General features: G+C 40.8%; 1 protein-coding gene across 3 annotated transcripts in view; it reads left to right on the top strand.

The window, feature by feature from the left end:
- The window catches only part of LOC110491743 (alpha-tectorin), a 45,886-nt gene extending 34,147 nt beyond the window's left edge, over window positions 1-11,739 (top strand). For all 3 annotated transcript variants that reach the window (XM_036946622.1, XM_036946623.1, XM_036946624.1), the window contains 5 exons: window positions 855-1,024; window positions 3,324-3,572; window positions 4,433-4,595; window positions 5,573-5,675; window positions 11,041-11,739. In XM_036946622.1, coding sequence (XP_036802517.1) covers window positions 855-1,024; window positions 3,324-3,572; window positions 4,433-4,595; window positions 5,573-5,675; window positions 11,041-11,147 — 792 coding nt within the window. In that variant the 3' untranslated portion in view covers window positions 11,148-11,739. The remainder of the gene's footprint in view (window positions 1-854; window positions 1,025-3,323; window positions 3,573-4,432; window positions 4,596-5,572; window positions 5,676-11,040) is intronic.
- Window positions 11,740-19,432: the final 7,693 nt, after the last annotated feature.

Genomic DNA, 19,432 nt, shown 5'->3' with positions numbered 1-19,432 from the left:
AGTTCAATCATGATATTATCACTTGGGATTATGTAGTCTCATAGTGCACTTCACAGACAACCCATGCTCAAAAAAGGCTCAACAAATACAAATCATAGTCCAAATAATGATTCATATTATAAATATTTGTCAACTTTTCATTGTCGAGTGTTGCTGACTTCTTACTGCATAAATGCAGTATACTGTAGTTTATGAATGTGCTATGAAATCCTTACATACAGTAGGTGCCCATCAAGTGAAGATTTTATTTATAATATTCTACATCCACCAGTTTTTCACATTTGGGTTTTTCCACTACAAATGACTGCTTATGGGTACCTTCATGTGTGTTTAAAATATGAATATTCTCAGATTTTTAATTCATCGATTTAATGTGTGTTCAAATGTTTTTTTGTTAAGATCAATGCACTAACTGTAAGTCCCTCTGGAGAAGATGCTAAAATGTCAAATGTAAATGTTTTACATTCAGATCTCATATTACTGCATAGATTTGTTTTTAATGTTGACTTCACAAATGTGTCATTTGTACAGTTATTTATATTTTTTTGTTGTTGTTTGTCACATTTAACTGTGTAAAACCAAGCAGGACTACTTATTTCTCTGAGAGTGAGAGAGCTACTGTACTGTATATAGCGTTTTGCAAAAAAACATGCATATTTGTCTCTGATAGATATCAAACAAATACATGTCTGTCATTGAACAACCCCATGCCATGATTAGATAGTGAAAAAACACACCATTGTTTTTTCATAAGCTAATTTATCAACATTTCAGAAAAGGGACATAGAGCGTTTTGGAATGAGACTCTTTGGAATGAGACAAATGTTCTTATTTTGTTTGTTTTTTCTCCGCAGAGCAACGGGACTCACTTCATCTATCAGAACTACATCCAGGGTGAGGTGGAACCCCACGGAGGGGCGATGGGGGTCATCAGCCGTGCGAGGCACCTCAACCTGCGCTTCTGCTGCGAGTACCCCCTCTACCAGTCCTTGTCCATGACCATGGATCTCAACCCTCTAGAGAGGTCAGAGCACCCTCTCAAACAGCCTATGCTGACTGGAATTGAATTGATTTTAGCATTAAAGTTCTCCTCCAGTCTCCTTTTCACCTCAAGTAACACCTTATTTACTTAACAAAGGACACATCAATAGGTGGTCCAGGTCAGACATGACATGACACAAGTTGTATCTCAAGCAAGTGGGAGGCTGATGACATCACATCTGACCATCAGACCAACTCCTTGAATGCCCTATTCCTTGAAGTTTGCAGTTGTGTAAAAAAAAAAACTATTTTGCTCAAAACATTTATTTTTTTATTTTTTACCCTTTAGTGTGTGTACTGTATTTATACTTGGGATATCGCTTTTCAACAGGAAAAGTAAATAACATCGCTGGAGGATGTATTTAAGTGCTATGTGTGCTAGTACAGTATATCATTGTTAATATTCTGTAGTCAGTGCGTGAAACTCTGTTTTATGCTCATGTTATCCTATTATCAAAATGATCCTTTCATATTAAAAGTATATTTTTATAATCCTTTTATAAACTACTTTTTTTATGTACAACAATTTAGGTTGCGCTTCACCTGTATAAAATGTGCTATACAAATAACCTTTATTTTAGGCCTTTTAGGCGGTATTCTGGCCATTTTTCTATTTACCCAGAGTAGATGAACTCGTGGATACCATTTTTATGTCTCTGCGCGCTGTATTTCGGAACAAGTTTCGCGAGACAGTACTGACTAGTGTTAGCGCATTGACTTGAAGTCTACAGTTACGGTAGCCAGAATCTCGCAGTATCCGTTAATTATGACAAATTAGCTGAATAGTCTTACAATGGTTAAAGTTCTCTGTCACTGCGGGGAAGAGAATTCTGGTGAGTTCAGTGCATACGCTGTGAACTGAAATGCATGATTGTTGCTGACACTGATGTTCAGATGAAAGGAAATAACCAGTCTATTATGCGCACCACCCCAGCGCTCAACTCAAATAGTGGTGGGTAGCCTACTGTAGCTGCTGGCAAAGTAATTCAAAGCCTGTATTTCATCACTAACGATGAAACTTTCCAGTGTTATTATTTAAACAAAATCAGACAACCCAATAGTTGACATATTCACCTAGTCGGCTTGTTGTGTGTTCTATGCAATATACATATTATTCTCGAGGCTCATTCAGGTTGCGAGAGCCGCAGGGAGGAAAACGTATTATGACAAGCAGTCAATGCACAATCATTTTTTATGCAATTATGTTTTGAAAGCAGTTTTGGGGGATCCCAGCTTTCCATTTATTCCTGTTTTCTTAAAATGTGTGGCATCATTTTAAAAATGCAGGTACAACCAGAGTTTCAAGCCTGTTTAACGGTGCAATATGCAGAAATCACTCTGCCATTTCCTGGTTGCTAAAATTATAATAGTTTGCCTAATTTCAGTTTATGGGACAAAACAAGCAGTCATTGTGTAGAGAATCATTGTACCATCTAAACAGCTGTGAAATATATTTCCCATAACCAAAAATATCGTATTTTCTGCTCTTTGCAGCTGCTGTACAAAACCAAAAGTAAAAGATGCAAAAACACAACTTAAGAACAAGAAGCATAGAAATAGCGCATATAAAAGTGATCTACCACTTCTTAGACTTGCTTTCAATGAGAATGACAAATATATAACTCACATTTCTATGTGAATTTGGTCTGGTCGCAATATTGTAGTTTTAAGGCGCAACTGTGCAACAGAGCTCTTAAAGAGGCAATGTCATCTTAAAAGGGCAATGACATACTTCGTAATAGAAACAACAAAAATATATAACTTTTTGAGTGTGTAATAATAATTAATAATATTAACAATCAGGATGTTGTGTCCAATCGGGTAAATGCATATGGACAAACCCCATGCTTCAGCATATGTATTTATAGCATATGTGATAATATAGACAGACCATGCATAAAAATAATGCTTTTTACCAATATGTTATTGGGCTCATTTCTGGAGGTGGAAATTATATTTTATTTTAGAGTAGAAACTACTTCTAAAGTCACCAGAACTGAGCTACTCAGACCGTCTACACAAAAAAAATCCCAGAAGAGGAAGCTGGAACCCCCTAAGCAAGGGTACTGGAATAGAACAAATTTACAGTTTATGTACAATACATGTACTCTTCCCCTAAAAGTATGATGGTCATTACTTTTTTACATGGCAGGGGAGGTTAACTAGGCCCCTCAGACAATTGGTTTGAGATCGACTTCTGTTTCAGTCATGGGATTTTTTAATCTTCAACCCTTGAGTTTTGTCTAGTTATTTGAATAACATTTTGTTCCTCTGCTCCATAGCATTGTGACCAGGAAGCTTCCTTCCGGCAAGGGCCACTACCAAATGCGGATGATCCCATACCAGGATGCCGGCTTCCGCTACCCGTTATCTGGTTCTCACATCAACGTGGAGATTGACCAGCAGATCTATGTGGCCGTGCAGGTGGACGGAGTGGACGGTCATCAGATCTCTACTGTGCTGGACTCCTGTTGGGCCACGCCTGTGAACGACCCAAACTACGCCGTCCGCTGGAATCTTATTGCTAGAGAGTATGGAGACATTATGTTTACCAGGGAAATGTTAGCATGTTCAGAGCCACAAATTGTCCCCATGATGGAAATAAGAGATTTGAAAGTGTAGGTTTGATATAAAAATGACACCAATTACCATTCCAAAAGGATCAAAACTAAACAAAAATGGTCATAACTTAGCTACGCCATAGCTACGGGAAAATGGCGCCATAGCTACGGGAAGTAGGGGTCCTGAATAATCAGAATTGAACAAAACATTCTCAGCAACCCAACCCCCCACCCCCTGACAAACTACTTCTTGCAGCTATGGGTGACGCTCTTAACATGCACAAATTCCAATGGGAACACAGCCATTTTAAAAGTGCGGGACTTGTGCAACGTCCCATGCTTTCATTTTCGCCTTACAGGAATTATATACATGTGATGAGAAAGCTTTAGTCATAACCTTTTCGCTGATGTAATCAGATCTCATGTCTGATTCTCAATTCATCCACTAGATCGCAGTAGAATATCACATGATGTGACTTGGCCAGAGTCTAGTTTGATCTAGTTTGGGTAGTGGCTTGCTGATTTTCAAGCCAGACATCTTAAAATGACGCTAGCAATTGGTACCAGGTCCAAAACAACCGCGCAGTTAAACAGGTTGTCATTTCCTGGTCAACTAAAATTGTATTTATCTAACAAGGAAACTACACTTGATGGAACAAAATAGTTGAGATATTGATAAATGCTTGACTGTTAAACCATCCTAATGTAATCACATGTAATCACCAAAATGACATTTCATTTAGAAAGCAAAAATAACAGCATAACTTATCATTTACTTCCTCCTTCACTTCCTCCTCCCATTTCCTCCCCTGCTTCCTTGTTTACTCCAGGTGCCCTAACCCTGAGGACAGCACGGTGGAGCTTATCCAAAATGGCGTCTCCACATCGGCCCACTTCTCCTTCCGGATGTTCACCTTCACCAGGAACTCCTCCAGTGTCTTCCTGCACTGCCAGGTCCACCTGTGCCTGCTGCACCTCAACGACTGCACCACTGTGAGTCTCCTCCCCTCCCCAACACACCTGGGCCATGTTCATTTTGCAAAACGTTTGAAAACATTGTGTAAGGCACAAATGAAACAGGTCCCAGGGTTAAAAGAGTATTTGTTTACTTTCAAATACTTTGGGCATTTTTAATTGAGCCTGTCTGGAGTGGCAGATGTGTGTGGTTTGCTCTTTTGCGACTATTCCATTGTTGATTCCATTGTACCAGGCAAGCTCAAAGCTTTACGTTAAAGTGGCAATCCGCAGTTGAAACAATATCAAAGTGTTTGCCCTGCCACTATTTCGGTAAAAAGCTGAGGGATGGGGCTGAAGAAATGTAAACACTCTCAAATTGATAAACAGAGCAATGGATGCGAGTACTGACCATCCATGATATAAAAAGTATATTTTTAACCATGTTTGAGGCTATACAGTGTTTTTTTTACATTTAATTTGTTTAAAAAAATTGGTGTACAAAAACGTATATTTTGGGGTTCTGAAGGGGTAGAACAGTTGAACTAATCTCATGAGACATTAATAAGTTATATTCGTAAAGAACCAATGGTAATAAGTGATATTCGTAAAGAATCAATGGGTACATATCATTCATTTATAAATCCTAAAATGGATGTAGCAACTGGAGATTGCCCCTTTAAAATGCAACTAAATTATTTTATTTGTTAATTTACCCAAGGCTGCCCTACACACGCCGGAAGTCAAGCATCCTGTTGATGCCTTTGATGTTTTTAAAAAATTGAACTTTGACATTTTTCTCTAAAATCAGCTGATGTTAGATTATCCTCTCACTTTTGTGAGTTAATGTCAAATAGCCAAGACAACCACTTATAGTTAAATGTAAAAAAAATGTTCTGGAATCATCCTAGATAAGTTGAACTTGTTTACAAACAGTAGTCATTTGGAGGAAACTCTAGTAGTCCATAGCCTAAACATGGTAATACAGTCTTCCGTCTGGTTTCTGTGTCCTGCAGCACTGCTACCCTGGGCACCACCACAGAGGACGCAGGGACGTGTCCTTCCACGACAGCGCTGCCATTTCCATGGGACCTCTGGTTTTGAATGGAAAAGACAGAGGTAATATTTACCACTGTGTATTTCTGGCCTTAGAATATGATATTTTATACAGAATACACTATGGTATACCGTACCAACTGCACAAATTGAAAATAACTTACAGCATTGTTGAATACTCGTTTCTGACTGGCGAGAAGGGAATTCTAGAATACACATTAAAACCAGATAACAGGACGGTTGGAAAAGATTTTGGGACAGTTGGAAAAGATATCGGGACACCTTGCAATCATGACGCAATATGCGTCTACACATGCAGACCGTATTTGCTATAAAGTTACAGAAAGCTAAACCAACAACCACACAAAACTAAATTGCATAGATGCAAGTCCAACAAAGAAAAATGTAGCTAGCTAGCTAGCAATAGATTTGTTTTTGCAGAGATATATTTTTTTGGAGCATCTGATGACATAACGTTGTGAGTGATGAACATGAATTTAAGGTGATTTGTACATGTAGGTAGGGGTGATGTGACTATGCATAGATAATTAACAGCGATGACCAGTGTCGACGAGTGTCCAGGCAAAATTGGGCATCATCAGCTCATTGTTATGGATGTCTCCAAATGAATGTCAATAGAAAACCGCTTAATCCTTAAGAGTCTATTGATGCCACAGGAGGTTGGCGGCACCTTGTTTGGGGAGCACGTGCTCGTGGTAATGGCTATAGCGTGTCTTTGATGCCATTCCATTTGCTCCGTTCCAGCCATTATTATGAGCCATCCTCCCCTCAGCAGCCTCCACTGATTGCCACACCCGTGCGTCAATCTAAGTAACATAATAAAATAATCCCCATCAAAATCCATCAATTTAAGATATCGATATCATGTTTTTTTTTTGCGTGGGCTGAGTCTCAATCCACCGCATCCGCCTATGTCGGCCTTCCTCATTATGGGGGAGACTACTCCGCTTTGCTATATGACCTCACAAGTGTCACGGGACGCGTCTGAAGGTGACCCATACAAATGAATGGAAGTATGGAGGTGTTTTTTTTGCCCCAAAAAATATGGGGTTAAGTATGTGTAGAAGAAAACTATAATATATACAGTTCCAGTCCAAAGTTTGGACATACCTACTCATTCTAGGGTTTTCTTTATTTTTTACTATTTTCTACATTGTAGAATAATAGTGAAGACATCAAAACTATGAAATAACATATGGAATCATGTAGTAAACAAAACAGTGTACAGTATACAAATCAAGAGTGTGCAAAGCTGTCATCAAGGCAAAGGGTGGCTACTTTGAAGAATCTCAAATATAAAATACATTTTGATTTGTTTAACACTTTTGGTTACTACATTATTCAATACGCATTATTTCACAGTTTTGATGTCTTCACTTTATGTAGAAAATAGTAAAAAAAATAAAAAAAAATGGAATGAGTAGGTGTGTCCAAACCTTTTGACTGGTACTGTATATTTCCTGAGCTTTCTTATACAGTATCTCCTAGATATAGGACAGACACTTCAAAACCTTATTCCTTATCATTTCTTTTTTTACTGTATTTTTTTGCCATTATGAATGTCTTATTCAATGCGTTTCAATGGGCTATAGTAGTAAAGGCCAAAATCAGTAATTGTTCTATATTTTTTGGGGTACCTAAAGGAGTCCTAAAATTCAATATTAGCTAAATATTCCATGACCATCCTAAAACAATTCCATAAGTTAGTACCCCCCTCCCCCAACAGTTTCCACTTTTAGAGGTTTTAAGCAAATGCAAATGGAAGTACTTTGCTGTTATTCTGCAGAGGCCGTGACTGTGTTAGCCCTGGCTAGTTGGCTAGCTAGCAAGCAAGGGATAAGAACGTTGCCATCGAGCATGGCAGGATCAAATATTAAGAAATGGCAGCAACTTTCCTCCATTATGCACAGTTTTGAACAGATTAAAACAACTCTGTGCAAGGAGCTCAAGAACAGGCTTAATGCAATACGGGATCCTACGGAAAACATGCAGATGCCGAGGACGATAGGCCATGGGAAATTGATCCACAAATGAAAGTCTATTGTGTGCACTCGCAGTGCGAGCAGTACAGCATGCACACTGGAGTTGGACAATAAGGACCACTTGCCAGTTCTGCAAGCTGACCCTCAGGCAATTGACGTCACCCACTCCAAGCCAATACAGTCCATACAGAGCACAGTGGACCAACCAACATGCAATGAAAATGCGATGTCCCTGCCTCTGACTTGGATGTCATCGAGCTAGGCATCTCTGACCACAACGCTGTGACACTGTAACCGCCCCAACTCTTCTCTACCGCCCAAAGAAAGACCATTAAATTCTGCAACCTGAGGAAACTTAACCTCATCCCTCTTTCAGGTACACATGCAGCCCACCTTTGAGTTTGACTGCTGTGAGCTGGCCCTCGATGACATGGTCAATCTGTATAACAGCGCACAGAGTAATATTTTGAACATCCTTGCCCCATAAAAAACATGTGAAGTAACATTCTAACGCTCGTCTCCTTGGTTCACTCATGAACTGCACAGAATGAAGACTCATGGCAGTAAGATTGAGAGACATCTGAGGAAGGATGTATAAAGACCACAAGGCAAGCTACTCTGCTGCCTTAAAAGCAGCACGATCAGCCTTCTACTCTGCCACGGTTGACAATGACAAAGTTAGCCCTACCATTAACCGCCTTTTCAACCCTGCAAACTCATGCTCTCCTGCAGCCTCCTCTGAGCAGTGCAATCGCTTCTGAGATTTTTTTAAAGACAAAGATTGATACCATCAGGACAAATATAATGGCCTCTAAGACGGCCAGGACCCCACGTGCCCCTCCCTTCAGCAACTTTACAGAAGTCACATCCGCTGTTGTGCATTCAATCATCTCACAAATGAAGGCCACCACTTGCTCCCTTGACCCTTTCCCTACACCCCTACTCAAAAACTGCTCATCTAGCCTGCTTATGTTTGTCACCACCCTGATCAACAAGTCCCTGCTGACCGGAGAAGTACCATCGATTCTCAAAACCCCCCCTTACTGAAGAAACCCAAACTTGACCAGGACATCCTATCCAACTACAGGTCCATCTCCAACCCCCTCTTCCTATCAAAAGTTCTGGAGAAAGTGCAGTTGCACAAGGTTTTCCAGTCTGGCTTCCAGCTCTTGCACGGCACTGAAACAGCTTTGGATAAAGTTACCAACGACCTACTGATGGCTGATGATTATGGATCAGCATCCTCCTCCTCTTAGATCTCAGTGTTGCTTTTGACACCGTAGACCACGTCATCCTCCTGCGGCTTATCAGAGAGCATACTACTGTCTCTGGAACAGTTCTGAACTGGTTCTCCTCCTACCTCTCCCATAGGAAACAATACATCCTTTTTAGAGAGTCCAGATCATAGGAGTCTACAGTCACAGGGGTCAGTGCTGGTCCCTATCCTGTTTTTAATTTACATGCTCCCTAAATCGTCAGATATTATAACATTAACTTCCACTGCTACACTGACGAAACCAGGTTTACAACAAAAAACTAGACACCATCTCTGACCCTAGCAAGACTCAGCGGCTGCCTAAAGGACATCAGGGCATGGATGAAACAGAACTTCCTCCAGTTGAACAGTAGCAAGACTGAGGCTATGCTTATTGGGAAACCCAAGCAGGTCACCAGTACTGGAAACATCTCCCTTACAATCAACGGCCAGGCCATCCACCTGTCCTCTGTCATCTCCTACTTAGGAGTCAAGTTTGATCCTTCTCTGTCCATCGATGCACATGTAAAACATAATTGCCTTGGTCATACCATCCCTCTCCCATCCAGATGCAGAGGAATTCATCCATACCTACACCACGTTCTAATTAGAGTGTCTAGTTTGAGAAACAGATGCCTCACAAGTCCTCAACTGGCAGCTTCATTAAATAGTACCCGCAAAACAACAGTCTGGCCTTCTAGGCAGAATCGCAAAGAAAAAGCCATATCTCAGACTGGCCAATAAAAATAAAAGATTAAGATGGGCAAAAGAACAGACACTGGACAGAGGAACTCTGCCTAGAAGGCTAGCGTCCCAGAGTTGCCTCTTTACTATTGATGTTGAGACTGGTGTTTTGTGGGTACTATTTAATGAAGCTGCCAGTTGAGGACTTGTGAGGCATCTGTTTCTCAAACTAGACACTCTAATGTACTTGTCCTGTTGCTCAGTTGTGCACCAGGGCCTCCCACTCGTCTTTCTATTCTGGTTAGAGCCAGTTTGCACTGTTCTGTGAAGGGAGTAGTACACAGCGTTGTACGAGATCTGCAGTTTCTTGACAATTTCTCAGATGGAATAGCCTTAATTTCTCAGAACAAGAATAGACTAACGAGTTTCAGTAGAAAGGTCTTTGTTTCTGGCCATTCTGAGCCTGTAATCAAACCCACAAATGCTGATGCTCCAGATACTCAGCTAGTCTAAAGAAGGCCAGGTTTATTGCTTTTTTTAAATCAGGACAACAGTTTTCAGATGTGCTAACATAATTGCAAAAGGGTTTTGATCAATTAGCCTTTTAAAATTATAAACTTGGATTAGCTAACACAAAGTGCCATTGGAACACAGGAGTGATGGTTGCTGATGATGGGCCTCTGTACGCCTATGTAGATATTCCATAAAAAATCTGCCATTTCCAGCTACAATAGTAATTTACAACATTAACAATGTCTACACTGTATTTCTGATCAATTTTATGTCATTTTAATGGACAAAAAGGTGCTCTTCTTTCAAAAACAAGGACATTACTAAGTGACCCCAAACATTTGAATGGTAGTGTACATCGTTTCTCGGATCAACTACGGCAATGCGCTGTTTGGGTGCCCCCCAGCCAAATTATTACAGAGGCTCAAACTAGTCAAGAACAGTGCTGCCAGGGTCCTGACCAGGACCAAGAAGTCAGACCACACCCCCCCAATCATCGCCCAACTTCACTGGCTACCTGGTCAACTACAGGATCAACTTAAAAATGGTCATGCTTGTATTTAAAGCCTCAAATGGATTGAGCCTCACTACATCATACTCTACACTCCAGCCACTCTCTACTATTTCAAGTCCCCAAGACATGTCTCCAAACTATGGGGTACCGAGCCTTCTGCTCCCTTGCCCCTCACCTGACCATCTGAGATTCTCTCCATCACTCAGAACTTCTATAACTGGTCTTAAAACCCACCCTTAAATGTATTTAGCACCAAGCTCACTATTGATATTTTACTTGCCTTGATTCTAAATGTATTTGTTTTTATTCTGTATCATTGTTTTTTTTCCTCAGTAGAGCTTTGCGATAACTCTGTAATGAAAAGCGCTATACAAATGAAATGTATTATTATTATTCCTATTTTGTTCAGTGCTCTTATTTTTTGGACTAACTGATCTCTGATCTGTTTTGATTTCTCCTCAGATATGTCGATTCCAATATCAGAGAGAGTGAGTGGAGCCCCAGGTCAGATTGGCTCCCTGGTGACCCTGCTGCTCTCTGTCCTCCTGAGTGTCACAACACTGATCTAGGACCAATCTGTCTCTGTGGCAAACCCAGGCTTGGGTCTGTCCGGTTACAAAATAATCTGAATATGACTGTATGACTGAAGAGACATTGTAGAGTGTGTGTTGAGGTGTACAATGAAGTAGACCAACCTTCACAGTGACATTGTTAATGGTGATATAGTGATCATGTTTGAGTAAAGGGATATAGTGTGTGTTGAGGTTTACAATGAAGTCGATAAAACTGTACAGTGATATTGTGAAATATTGTTAATTAATCGTTTGATTTACAATTCCCCTCCTGCAATTTTAAAATGTGTTTACCTGTTCAACTTTTTGGTCTCTGGATATAGGCTATCAATATTCTCAACTCCGGAGCATTGCAAATTCAATGTTTTGCTAGGCCAACCATGAAGCCATGTTATCCTAATGTAGAAAGTGATGTATGGTTCATGTCTACTTGCCAGGAGAGGATGTAATCATTTCATAGAATACTTGTCTTGGGAAAAGGTTATTGGAGTTCATGCATGTTCCCAGGCTGTCTTTGAACTAGCCTTTTGATGTATGACATGTTTTATGTGGAACTAGCAGTTGGAAATTAAATATGAATCATTGACGACAGAAGTTGTTCGGCTCATCTTTATATCCATGCCTTTACATAGTTGGTGACAGTGGGTTCTGTTAGGAATTACAGACTTTTATGCTGTTTTGCATCAATAGCTACCTACTAAAGCATTGACCTAGTTAGCAAATGGAATATGAATGAATGAGTCTCTGCTGTGAAGCTTGCTATTCATGACCAATAACAATAAAACTAAACAAACTAACAAACAGACTATACAAATACAAGTGAGTGGAATAACAAACGGACCAAACAGCTAAAACGAGAACGTCGGACTCTGAGGAGGTGCGCGAGGACGTCGTTGCACCGCTGAGAGGACCCGAGGGACGAGCAGAAACCACTGGAGCCCCTGTGAGTACTGCCTGGTACCCGGCGCATCCCACTGTTAACAACATGCTACATTACAAAGTGGATCTGCCCCCACCATTTCATGGCGATGGAAAGGACAAGGAGAGTTTTACTCAAAGGAAAAAACGTTTGGGAATTAGCTGTCAAAGCTTGTGCTGGCACAACAGACAATTGTTTAGCCACAAGTCTTCCAACTAAACTGAGTGATGATGCACTGTCTTGTTGGATTTCCCTGCAACAAGCAATTGAATTGGACTATGGAAAAGTGGAGTGATGTTTTTGGTGGAAAGCAATACTCCTTTTCAGAGCTTTGTTAAATATTAGGCCCAGACTCCCAAGATCAGCATTAGAGGTGTATGCAGCTGAAATCACACGTCTAACACAGGAAGCTTTTCCAGGCTACAATGATGCTGCCATCCAAATGAAACGTTTTGAAGCTGGACTGTACCCAGTGCTTCAGGCTTACACGCCACGAACATGGGGCTGTTACTCTGAAACAGGCATTTGTAATTGCTGGGCGCGAGCACAGAAGAAAATGCATTTGAACTCCCCAAGTCTAATGGTTAACATGTCTGCCACATCTAACCCCTTGTGCCAGGCTCAGGTGCTGCAACCACTTAATGTGATGAGCGGCTCGTGAAAATAATAGAGGACCTTACAACCGACATGAAATCGGTGCGAAGTGACATTCTCCCCGGACTACGTAAAGGACAACAGGTGATGGGACAGGGATTGTCAATGCAAAGACAGAGGCAGGATGATCCACACCATGATTCAAAAGGCAGTCCAAGTTGACAGGTTTCTTCTTACTCCACAGGCAGAGGCATTTGCGACCAAGCTTTAACTTCCTGACTGATGTCTTGAGATGTTGCTTCAATATATCCACATAATTTTCTTGCCTCATGATGCCATCTATTTTGTGCACCAGTCCCTCCTGCAGCAAAGTACCAACACATCATGATGCGGCCACCCCCGTGCTTCACGGTTGGGATGGTGTTCTTCGGCTTGCAAGCCTCCCCCTTTTTCCTCCAAACATAACAATGGTCATTATGGCCAAACAGTTAAATTTTTGTTTCATCAGACCAGAGGACATTTCTCCAAAAAGTACGATCTTTGTCCCCATGTGCAGTTGCAAACCGTAGTCTGGCTTTTTTATGGCAGTTTTGGAGCAGTGGCTTCTTCCTTGCTGAGCGACCTTTCAAGTTATGTCGAGTCATAGGACTCGTTTTACTGTGGATATAGATACTGTTGTACCTGTTTCCTCCAGCATCTTCACAAGGTCTTTTGCTGTTGATCTGGGATTGATTTGCACTTTTCGCACCAAAGTACGTTCATCTCTAGGAGACAGAATGTGTCTCCTTCCTGAGTGGTATGATGGCTGCGTGGTCCCATGGTGTTTATACTTGCATGCTACTGTTTGTACAGATGAACGTTGTACCTTCAGGCGTTAGGAAATTGCTCTGAGGTCTTCGCTAATTTCTTTTGATTTTCCCATGATGTTAAGCAAAGAGGCACTGAGTTTGAAGGTAGGCCTTGAAATACATCCACAGGTACACCTCCAATTGACTCAAGTGGTGTCAATTAGCCTATCAGAAACTTCAAAAGCCATTACATTTTTTTCTTGAATTTTCCAAGCTGTTTAAAAGGCACAGTCAATTTAGTGTCTGTAAACTTCTGACCCACTGTAATTGTGATATAGTGAATTATAAGTGAAATAATCCTTCTGTAAACAATTGTTGGAAAAATGACTTGTGTCATGCACAAAGTAGATGTCCTAACCGACTTGCCAAAACTATAGTTTGTTAACAATAAATTAGTGGACTGGTTGATAAACAAGTTTTAATAACTCGTTGTGAACTTCCGACTTCAACTGAAAGTGAGGTAATTTCGGAACAACTGAATGTATGCATCTTAGAAGTAGTTTTCACATACAAACGTTATAATGACCGAACTCAGAATCAAATATGCTTCCCAAAAATAACATGATTACTGTGGTAAAATTTTTATTTTGATTAGCGATTTTCAGCATTAATCAGAGTGCCATCAGTTAGCCTGATTTTTAATGTGTCCATGTAACAGGATTGTTAGGGAAATCGTTCTTCTTGCAAAGCCTGTAAACATTTTAATCGAACTACTGTATTATATTAATTTGACTATCCACAATAATAATATTATTGTGTGCATGTAACCATACTCAGTGACACGTAGCATCGGCGACTGAAATTTCAATTGCAGAAATTCATAAACTCTTTACAAAGATCTCTTTTCACAAATTGAGGATACAGTACCACTGTCGTGGCCCCCTTACAAGAACTGTGCCCCCCCTCCTTCTCTGTGGCTGACGTGAGTAAAACATTTAAATGTGCTAACCCTAGCAAGGCTGCTGGCCCAGACCGCATCCCTAGCTGCGTCCTCAGAGCATGCGCAGACCAGCTGTCTGGTGTGATTACGGACATATTCAATCGCTCCCTATCCCAGTCTACTGTCCCCACATGCTTCAAGATGGCAAACATTGTTCCTGTAACCATGAAGGCAAAGATAACGGAACTAAATTACTACTGCCCTGTGGCACTCACTTCTGTTTTCATGAAGTGCTTTGACAGACTAGTCAAGGATCATATCACCTCCACCTTACCGGCCACCCTAGACCCACTTCAGTTTGGTTTGCATACCGCCCTAACAAGTCCACAGACGATGCAATCGCCATCCCACTGCACACTGCCCTATCCCATCTAGACAAGATTAATACCTAAGTGAGAATATTGTTAATTGACTACAGCTCAGCATTCAACACCATAGTAACCTCCAAGCTCATCATCAAGCTGGAGGCCCTGGGCCTCAACTCCACCCTGTGCAATTGGGTCCTGGACTTTCTGACAGGCCACCCCCAGGTGGTGAAGGTAGGAAACAACGTCTCCACTTCGCTGACCTTCAACACTTGGACCCCACAAGGGTGCGTGCTCAGCACCCTACGGTACCCCCTGTTCACCCATGACTGCGTGGCCATGCACACCTCCAACTCAATCATCAAGTTTGCAGACGACACAACAGTAGTGGGCTTGATTACCAACAACGACGAGACAGCCTACAGCGAGGAGGTGAGGGCATTCGGAGTGTGGTGTCATGAAAACAACCTCTCACTCAACATCAACGAAACAAAGGAGATGATGGTGGACTTCAGGAAACAGCAGAGGGAGCACCCCCCTATCCACATCGAAGGGACAGCAGTGGAGAAAGTGGAACGTTTTAAGTTCCTCGGCGCACAAATCAACGACAAACTGAAATGGTCCACCCATGCAGACAGTGTGGTGAAGAAGGTGCAACAGCGCCTCTTCAACCTCAGGAGGCTGAAGAAATTTGGCTTGTCATCCAAAACCCTGACTAACTTTTATAGATCCACAATCGAGAGCATCCTGTCGGGCTGTATCACAGCCTGATACGGCAACTGCTCCTCCCTCAACCACAAGGCTCTCAAGAGGGTGGTGCAGTCTGCACAAGTGCATCCAAGCTGGGACCGAGAGACTGAAAAACAGTTTATATCTCAAGGCCTTACTCAGAGAGGCTGCTGCCTACATGGAGACCCAATCACTGGCCACTTTAACAAATGGATCACTAGTCACTTCATACAATGCCACTTTAAATAATGTTACTTTAATAATGTTTATATATCTTACATTCCTCATATCATACTTTATCAAATATAATCTATTCCACGTTGCCCATGCCGCTCAACCATCGCTCATCCATATATTTTCTTATGTCCACATTCTCATTCATCCCTTTTAAGATGTATGTGTATTAGGTAGTTTTTGGGGAATTGTTAGATTACTTGTTAGATATTACTGCACTGTCGGAACCAGAAGCATTTCGCTACACTCGCATCAACATCTGCTAACCATGGTTATGTGACAAATAACATTTGATTAGATTTTTTGACATAGCATTCAATTTGTATTTCTGGGCATTAGTAATCAAGCTCTGCACAAACAGACATCAACCGAGCACACAAGCTCTCTCTCTCGCTCTCTCTCTCTCTCTCTCTCTCTCTCCCTCTCTCTCAGCCACAAGAGTCAGCAAGGTTCTGTACCTTCCCATACCCCCCCCCCCCCCCCCTCACTGCCCTCTCAGGGGCATTACCATTCCGTTACCCACTACCCTTTGTCCCCTGATACTCCTGCCCGTTCCCCTTTGCATCAGGCTGCAACGCTTGTGGATATTGCTCAGGACAGTCCGTGCAGAGCCACTGTGGCTGCACCTTGCACGACCCGTAGGGGCCGCACTATACCGAAGCCCCGGTGGCTCATAGACTATGACTGCTTAATGACAAAAGGGGGGAAATGAAATTAAAATAGAACTACCTATGGTCAAATATAAATATATCTCCCTGTCTGGTCACAAAAAATAAAGGGAAAGGGGTGTGAAAAACATCTCTATTCTGTTGGTCTGAATTATCTGAAAGTGTTCTGTGTTGACATATTCTAGCCACAGTCTGGTGACGATGTGGATTACTCTCATGTTTTGTCCTCTAACAACTAACTGTGCTAAGGTAACATGTTCTTCTCATGCTTTACGGTTTTTTTTTAAACTTCTACATTTATAAGTAACTGTAAAACAGGGATGTTTCTTTTTTGAGCAGGGATGGTATATACTGTAGAAAGTGATATACTGTTAATGTCTCCTTGCCAGGAGAGGGCAGAATCTCCCTATGTAATACTTACTGGGTTTCATGCATATTCCCGGGTTGTCTGTGAACTAGCCTTTCAATGTATGACATGAAAGGCTATTTTGACCCCACGGGGTGAGATCTTGCGTGGAGCCACAGATCGAGGGAGATTATCAGTGGTCTTGTATGTCTTCCATTTCCTAATCATTGCAGATATGGCTTATTAACCTATACGGTCCAAATAATGATTATCCAAGCTTCTTTGAAAATATATATAAGAATGTATCAACTCTACAAGCAACACTAGACTATATTATTATGGTGGGAGATTTTAATACTGTCTTAAATACCTCTATAGGCGGTAAAGGAAATCACACTACAATCTATCACTCTCAGGCAATTAAGGAAATCCTGAATGTCATCGATATATTGGAATTAGTGGATATATGGAGGCTTAAATACCCTGACCTAGTGAGATATACATGGCGGAGTCTTAATCAAGCTAGTCGTCTTGATTACTTTCTTATGTTGTTCTCTCTGGCACCAAAAGTGAAAAAAAGTGATAGGGGACAGAATGTGGTTGGATCATTACATAATTGGCATATATATTACTCTTACAGAATATCCACGTGGGCGAGGATATTGGAAATTTCATCAAAGCTTACTAGATGATAAATTGTTTTATAACTAGGACAGGAAATAATTTATAACTGACTTTTTCAGACATAACATACAGTTGAAGTCAGAAGTTTACATACACTTAGGTTGGAGTCATTAAAACTCATTTTTCAACCACTCCACACATTTTTTCTTAACAAACTATAGTTTTGGCAAGTCGGTTAGGACATCTACTTTGTGCATGACACAAGTACATTTTCCAACAATTGTTTACAGACAGATTATTTCACTTATAATTCACTGTTTCACAATTCCAGTGGGTCAGAGGTTTACATACACTGAAGTTGATTGTGCCTTTAAACAACTGGAAAATTCCAGAAAATGATGTCATGGCTTTATAAGCTTCTGATAGGCTAATTGAGATAATTTGAGTCAATTGGAGGTGTACCTGTGGATGTATTTCAAGGCCTACCTTTAAACTCAGTGTCTTTTTGCTTGACATCATGGGAAAATCAAAAGACCTCAGAAAAAAAATTGCAGACCTCCACAAGTCTGGTTTATCCTTGGGATCAATTTCCAAATGCCTGAAGGTACCACATTCATCTGTACAAACAATAGTACGTAAGTATAAACACCATGGGACCACGTAGCCATCATACCACTCAGGAAGGAGACGTGTTCTGTCTCCTAGAGATGAATGTACTTCGGTGCGAAAAGTGCAAATCAATCCCAGAACAATAGCGAAGGACTGTGTGAAGATGCTGGAGGAAACAAGTACAACAGTATCTATATCCACAGACTACGGTTTGCAACTGCACATGGGAACAAAGATTGTACTTTTTGGAGAAATGTCCTCTGGTCTGATGGAAAAAAAATGGAACTGCTTGGCCATAATGACCATTGTTATGTTTGGAGGAAAAAGGGGGAAGACTTGCAAGCCAAAGAGCCCCATCCCAACTGTGAAGCACAGGGGTGGCAGCATTATGTTGTGGGGTTGCTTTGCTGCAAGAGGGACTGGTGCACTTCACAAAATATATGGCATCATACGGAATAACATTTTGAGGACATATTGAAGCAGCATCTCAAAACATCAGTTAAGTTAAAGCTTGGTCGCAAATGGGTCTTCCAAATGAACAATGACCCCAAGCATACTTCCAAAGTTGTGGCAAAATGGCTTAAGGACAACAAAGTCAAGGTATTGGAGTGGCCATCACAAAACCCCGACCTCAATCCTATAGAACATTTTATTTTGGGCAGAACTGAAAAAGCGTGTGCGAGCAAGGAAGCCTACAAACCTGACTCAGTTACACCAGCTCTGTCAGGAGGAATGGGCCAAAATTCATCCAACTTTTTGTGGGAAGCTTGTGAAAGGCTACCCGAAATGTTTGACCCAGGTTAAACAATTTAAAGGCAATGCTACCAAATACTAATTGAGTGTATGTAAACTTCTGACCCACTGAGAATGCAATGAAATAAATAAAAGCTGAAATAAATAATTCTCTCTACTATTATTCTGACATTTCACATTCTTAAAATAAAGTGGTGATCCTAACTGACCTAAGACAGGACATTTATACTAGGATTAAATGTCAGGAATTGTGAAAAACTTAATTGTATTTGGCTTAGGTGTATGTAAATGTTTGACTTCAACTTTAGCTACAGCAGATCCCCTTATTGTATGGGACACTTTTAAATGTGCCTTTAGAGGCCATGCAATTCAGTACTCATCTATAAAACAAAAGCAATTTAGATCAGAAGAGTCCATATTAACAAAAGAAATTGAAGAACTAACAGTACAGTTAGAAAGTAATAAAAACTGTACCATGGAGGCACAGAATCAGTTAGAGAAAAACAAAAAGAAATGGAGGAACTTCTTCAAGAAAGATCCAGTGTAATCTATTATAAAAAATAAAGTGAACTGAATTGAATATTGGGAAACATGCACCAAATTCTTTTTCAATCTTCAATATAGAAATGCTACCAATTGTTTTTTATTGAAACTGAATGAGGAAGTAAAGTACTTTAAGAATATGTTTTCATTTCAGTCTCCTCCATCTCCAC

Source organism: Oncorhynchus mykiss, chromosome 16 (assembly GCF_013265735.2).
Source record: "Oncorhynchus mykiss isolate Arlee chromosome 16, USDA_OmykA_1.1, whole genome shotgun sequence".
Taxonomy (NCBI): domain Eukaryota; kingdom Metazoa; phylum Chordata; class Actinopteri; order Salmoniformes; family Salmonidae; genus Oncorhynchus; species Oncorhynchus mykiss.
The sequence above is the reverse complement of the archived record's forward strand: the minus strand, read 5'-3'. Positions and strand labels throughout refer to the sequence as shown.